At 36.6% G+C, this 6,775-nt stretch overlaps 1 protein-coding gene across 1 annotated transcript; it reads left to right on the plus strand.

The window, feature by feature from the left end:
- On the plus strand, positions 1-5,302 carry LOC127441488 (ras-related protein Rab-18-B-like). Its single transcript, XM_051698991.1, has 7 exons — positions 1-149; positions 798-853; positions 1,138-1,199; positions 1,437-1,509; positions 2,753-2,871; positions 3,549-3,615; positions 4,280-5,302. Exons 1-7 carry the CDS (start codon positions 82-84, stop codon positions 4,450-4,452), a joined length of 618 nt encoding a protein of 205 aa, XP_051554951.1. The 5' UTR covers positions 1-81; the 3' UTR covers positions 4,453-5,302.
- The last annotated feature ends 1,473 nt before the right edge of the window (positions 5,303-6,775 follow it).

The following is a 6,775-nucleotide window of genomic DNA, read 5'->3' on the forward strand; positions in this document are numbered from 1 at the left end:
GTCACGCTATAACCGGAAGTTCCAGCGCATGCGACAGTGATTGAACGGAAGTTTAAACAGCCCAGTGGAAACAGCGAAAACATGGACGACGACGTGCTGACGACGTTAAAGATTTTAATCATCGGTGAAAGTGGTGTCGGTAAATCAAGGTAAGACATTTGTGTTTTTCTAGCGTGTCCGACAATAATACGAGTTGTCAAATAGCATTAGCTTATGCTTCATCTGAACTAGCAACAATCTCCATTGAACAAATGCTGTGCCAGAGTTTACAACCGCAGTCAGGAAACTTTACGGATACATGTTGTTTCTGACTCAAGAACAGAAGGAAATGTAACATATCTATCTAGTTCTGTCGAAACGGGGCCTGTCGTGGTATTTTGCGCCATCGTTGACTTCTTTCTTAGCTCTGTCGCTTGCTGGCATTAAAATAGTGGTGAATTATGTTCGTCAGTTCGCTTGATTTTCAAAAATGTGCTGGTAATTAATAATTTGTATACCGTTACAGTTGTTGTCGCATCCCTTCAAATATTTAATTAGACATGTGCAGTAGTGTTGGCTGGCAGCTATTCCAGCAGGTTATGTGGCAACTCAGTTTAGATAAACAGGCCTCGGGCTGAGGTAATAAAAGTGTCCAATACTACTTCTGATACAGTTATAATAAGTGGTCAAGCCACCTCTTTGGAGCCTTTTCTCATCCAATTAGAAAGCAGAAGTGAAATTTTCAGTTGACCATTTGAAGTCATGTTTGAAATAATTTCAAATTTAATTTGCATACATTTATCTGTTTAAATCCGCAGTTTGCTGCTGCGCTTCACAGATGACACTTTCGACCCAGAATTAGCTGCAACTATTGGTGAGTTACACATGAGTGATTGTGCATACTAGATTTAATTCTATCAAAAATGACCAGTCATGAATTGGTACAGACCATGCATGGCCTTAAATCGCTTAATACTCCACGATAATGAGCTTAAACTTTTTTTTTTTTTTTTTTTAAACTAAGTCTTACTTGCTGAGCAATGCATTCTTGCTGTTAGAATGCCTAGTACTATGTCCATACCAAAAATGGTTAAATTAATGATTGTTGAATTAGAGCATATTTTAAAATGCATACCTATTTTAATTGGGCTGATTTAGGTGTGGACTTCAAAGTGAAAACTATTGCAATAGATGGCAACAGAGCCAAGCTGGCGATATGGGTAAGTACACTAATACTGCCTTTTTAGGTTGTTTTTAAAAAATTATTTACATTCAATAAACATTCTATAAGGGATGCTAAAGTGTGCATAGTATGTCAGGATTGTTTGTCAAACGTCCACTACAGCTTACAATTGTTTTATTCCACTAGATGTCACTATGCACTTACTACTAAGTGATGTAGTTCTAGGCCTATTTAGCAAGCTGCTGTAGTACTTTGAATTGACATTTTATTTTAGGACACAGCGGGTCAGGAGAGATTCAGGACTCTAACACCAAGCTACTACAGAGGAGCACAGGGTGTCATTTTAGGTTTGTAATTTCTTTTTTTTTTTGTATAGTTGATAGTTGTTTGTTACATCGAAAATATTCTGATTGGTACTCTGCTTTCCTGTATTTTTGTATAATGACTGTTGTCACAGGCAAAGATTTTCTGCATAGTAGCTGTGCTTGTTTCATGTCTTTCATATCACTTTGCAGTCTCTTTTCAGATAAATATTTTCAGCTCAAATCAATATTTTATGTGTATTTATTTATTTATTTGGTAAATAGCCGTATAAAAAGCTTGATAATGTGCAGTCAGCCAGTCATTGTCGTAAAATAAACCTTTTACTGTACTTTATCCCTTGGAAATTAACTCAAAACAACTGAAATTCTCATACTAGTTAGCATACTTCATATACACCAATCAGCCACAACATTATAACCACCTGCCTAATATTGTGTAGGTCCCCCTCGTGCCGCTAAAACAGCACCAACCTACATCACAGAATGGTATTCTCACCACAATTGTACGGAGCATTATCTGAGTTACCGTAGACTTTCAGTTCAAACCAGTCTGGCCATTCTCTGTTGACCTCTCTCATCAACAAGGCATTTCCGTCCACAGAACTGCCACTCACTGGATGTTTTTTTTGTTTTTGGCACCATTCGGAGTAAATTCTAGAGACTGTTGTGCATGAAAATCCCAGGAGATCAACAGTTACAGAAATACTCAAACCAGCCCGTCTGGCACCAACAATCATGCCACGCTACAAATCACTGAAATCACATTTTTTCACCATTCTGATGGTTGATGGGAACATTATCTGAAGCTCATGACCTGTATCTGCGTGATTTTATACACTGCACTGCTGCCGCATGATTGGCTGATCAGATAATCACATGGATGACTGTTGGTGCCAGATGAGCTGGTTTGAGTATTTCTGTAATTGCTGATCTCCTGGGATTTTCACACACAACAGTCTCTAGAGTTTACTCTGAATGGTGCCAAAAACAAAAAAACATCCAGTGAGCGGCAGTTCTGTGGTCTGTGTCTTGATGAGAGAGGTCAACAGAGAATGGCCAGACTGGTTTGAACTGACAAAGTCTACGGTAACTCAGATAACCACTCTGTACAGTTGTGGTGAAAATACTATTCTGAGATGCGGGTTGGCGCCGTTTTGGCGGCATGAGGGGGACCTACACAACATTAGGCAGGTGGTATTAACGTTGTGGCTGATCGGTGTATGCTTACTGAAAAAATTATACCATGTTATTGTTTTCATTTTTATAGTGTATGATGTGACAAAGCGGGACACATTCACAAAACTTGAGAACTGGCTGAATGAGCTGGAGACATACTGCACACGCAATGACCTGGTTAAAATGCTTGTGGGCAACAAAATTGACAAGGTTTGTCTGATTCAGATTATGGAAATTGCAGTCTGATCTGGTTGATACATTGTTTTGTTTTAGATGAACACTGTGTCCTAAGTAGAAACGATGCAATAAATCACTTCCATGTTAATAAAGGTTTTTGTCTTAACCAGCCATGACTGTCAACAGTGTTGCATGTCAAGACATTTTAATAGATGCGTGGATTCTGTTTTTGATTTCTGCACAGATTTGGGTCAAAATCAAAGTGCCAGCCAACAATATTTATTTGATTGAAAAGGGCTTTGCTATGGTAATTGTTTTTTGCACACAATAGTTTTCAATGACATCAAGCTGTTTTCAGCCACTCTTGCACTGCTTTTTGTTAAACCTAATGTGGTACAACATTTAGACAATCACAAATGCCCTTTTGGTTTGTGCTTGACAAAAATAAAAAAGACAAAAAAGTAAATTCAAATAATATGACCTCTTCCTGAAGAGAACAAAACACATTACAAGGTTTTAACCAATCCTTTCTTGCTTATTGAAAATGTAACTCATTCTTATTTGGAAAGTTCCACCGATGTTCACAGAAGACATGGAATGCAACCTAAAAGACAAGTGTTGATTTGACATGTGCTGACAGTTGAAGTGTGCTGTTATATTTTTTCTTGGTATGATTCAGAATTATACACAGAATGACCTCTCTGTTTCAGGACAATCGTGAAGTAGACAGGAATGAAGGCTTGAAGTTTGCACGGAAACACTCTATGCTTTTTATCGGTACGTTTCCTCTTTCTTATCACTTATTTTAATTGATTTAATGTTTTGGGTGGTTTCATTTGGATTTTGGCTAAATTGTTCCTTTGGCACAACAGGCCCCTTGTCAGCCATCTCAGGATGTAGATGAGCATTATAATCTGCCTCTGTGCAGACCATTTTGTCATGCCAGGATTGTATTTATATTTTCTGGTACTGTTAAAAGTGAGGTCACATATGTCAGATCCGTCTGTCAAAAAAAGCGAATTTGTGTTGAACAGATACTTCTGTAATGGCAAATACATGGTTACCTTAGTTCCTGAAGACATCAGGATATCATAATATTTCCCCCCTTTCTTCTGGAATGTAATCTGGACATGTTTTCACAAAATTCCCCTGTATGTGCCTAATTTGTTTAGTTGAGTATATGTGCTTTTGTTAAATGGCTTTCAGCTTCATATTGCCTAATGTTTAGCTTTGGTTATGGGATCAGAATTTTAATTCAACTTAAGTGTTTTAATTTATTTTTGTACAATCAGTGATCTTTGATATCATCAAATTACCTTTGTACTCTTGCACATCAACTTTGAAATTCAGATTGCATCGCTTATTTCTTGTTTGGAGTATTCACATTACGTCTGTATTAATTTCTCATTTCCATCCTAACCCATGCGGTGCGATTTATCAGAGGCTAGCGCAAAGACGCGGGACGGAGTACAGTGTGCCTTTGAAGAACTAGTGGAAAAGATCTTGCAGACGCCGGGGCTCTGGGAGAGCAGCATCCAGAACCACGGAGTCCAGCTGTCCGATCACGAGCAGCAGCGTCAGGGCGCCTGCGGGGGCTACTGCTCCTTGGTTTAACATCTTCACCTCATCCCACAACCACAAACTGAGATGGAAAAAAAAATGAGTGCTGAATGAGTGCTGCTTCTGAGGGGGAACGGTCTGCTCCCTTAGAGCTGGTCAAAGGGACCTTTGCAGTTTGCACACCATTCTGTGTCACTCAGTTTTTGTCTTCAAATTCCCAATATTGTCATATTAAGTCATGTTATTCTCGATTAATGTTTCACAGTGCTAAAATACCTGTAGCCTATGTAATGTTGTCATGAATAAATGTTTAAGGTTACGTTTTGAGCATCTTGAAATATGGCAGGTATTTGCCCCCCAGCAAGAAGACCGAGCTGACATTATTCCTCCTCAATGGGAGCGTTTCCTTTGACCTGATGTGCATAGGCCAGTAGGATTGCAGGAGGGGAGGGGTCGAAATATTTGAGGATCTTATCAGTGTGGTGAACTCGAGTCAAACATGATCAACATCAAATGGCCTGTGTGTACATGTACTACTACATGTTACATTTCCTTTATACTATTTGCTTAATCTGTTTTCTGCTGCTCCTGTTTTAAACTCTTGCTTTTTATAACATTCATAATCCCATGTTATTTTTATAATATTTTTTGCTTTGGAATGTTGCTTAGCATGATCCTACATTCTTTAGCTAGAAATATTCTTCTATAAATAATATATCTCCTGATCTGTCTATGCTGAAGTAATTCAGCTATTTATGTCTATGAAATGTAAATGCAGTGTAGCCACAGTATCTCTCCTGACTTGAGATACAGTGCTGTTTGTTTTTGAAATGCCTTCATTAATGTAATCCATAACGACTATACCTCTTTCTTGTCCAAATAACACTTGGGATGATCCACTTTACTACTTTGTGTTGTAGGCATTTTTTCACTCCTGTCTATAAAATGTGTAGCTTCTCTAGTTCAGTGTGAATGGATACCAATAACATGGTTTAAGTAATATCTTGATTTTCAAGTTTTGGTTTAGATGGACTCGACATAGGAAAGATTTGATCATGCCTTAATATTTTTTAGAGAGAGTGTGTTAATATATCCAGTCAAAGTGACCAATGGTACATGGAAATAGTGGTAATTTAATTTATTGATAAATATATCGTGGTCATAAGTCTTGAGTACTAATGTTTTTGACTTGCATTGCTCAAATTGAGATGTTTGCTCAATTCCATAGAGAATTATCCAGTCATGGGAGGAATTACTTCTGGCTTCATTTAGTCTCAAAAGCAAACACTAATTAGGACCTCTTGTAATTTATGGGTTTAAAATTCATATTCAACAATGTTGTATTTATAAATACTTTATACTCAGTTCTGTAGACATTTTTTTTTTTTCCCCCTGATTGAGGCTGTTGTACTTGAACAGTGATGTTCTAGTCTTTATGCCATTTTCCGTTATGTAGTGGAAAATTAGGAGCAATTATATCTTTGAGAGCAACAGTACCGTTTTCTTATTTGAATTAAAAATAAAATTCTAATTGTAAGTGTTTTTATACCTTATTCTGCCACAAGTTAAACTTGTGAAACTTTATGTATGTTCAAAATGACCTATTAATAGTATATAATTCCTAGTTTAAGGAAATTAGGGATAGGAACAATACAGTTCAGGAAGAATATGCATACATATTTCTATATATTATAATTGTATATATAAGCTGAAAAATATTCTTTTAACATGCTAATCACAATAAATATCAAGAGTGTGTCCAGATCCTTTTCAGCTAAAGATAAGATTTATATTGCTGTTGGTCAGTAATAAAAACACAAATTAAGTAAAGGCTTGTGTAGGATAGTTAAGAATTTATGGATTTTGTTTGTCTAAAAGTGTAATGGTCCTTTGATTAAATTTTGTTTTAGAAAAACCATATAATTTTTACAGAAGAAAAAGGCCATAATGACAGATAGTTTTCTTTGGAAGTTCTTTTCCTTCCATTTTTCATGCATAAGAACTTTAAATTGGTGGGAATTAAAATGTATGTGTCCTGTTACCATCATAATTGGATATACAGTGCATCCGGAAAGTATTCACAGCGCTTCACTTTTTCCACATTTTGTTATGTTACAGCCTTATTCCAAAAGTGATTAAATTCATTATTTTCCTCAAAATTCTACAAACAATACCCCATAATGACAACGTGAAAGAAGTTTGTTTGAAATCTTTGCAAATTAATAAAAAATAAAAAACGAAATAAAATCACATGTACATAAGTATTCACAGCCTTTGCCGTGACACTCAAAATTGAGCTCAGGTGCATCCTGTTTCCACTGATCATCCTTGAGATGTTTCTACAACTTTATTGGAGTCCACCTGTGGTAAATTCAGT

This window comes from Myxocyprinus asiaticus, chromosome 5 (assembly GCF_019703515.2).
Source record: "Myxocyprinus asiaticus isolate MX2 ecotype Aquarium Trade chromosome 5, UBuf_Myxa_2, whole genome shotgun sequence".
In the NCBI taxonomy this organism is placed as follows: Eukaryota; Metazoa; Chordata; class Actinopteri; order Cypriniformes; family Catostomidae; genus Myxocyprinus; species Myxocyprinus asiaticus.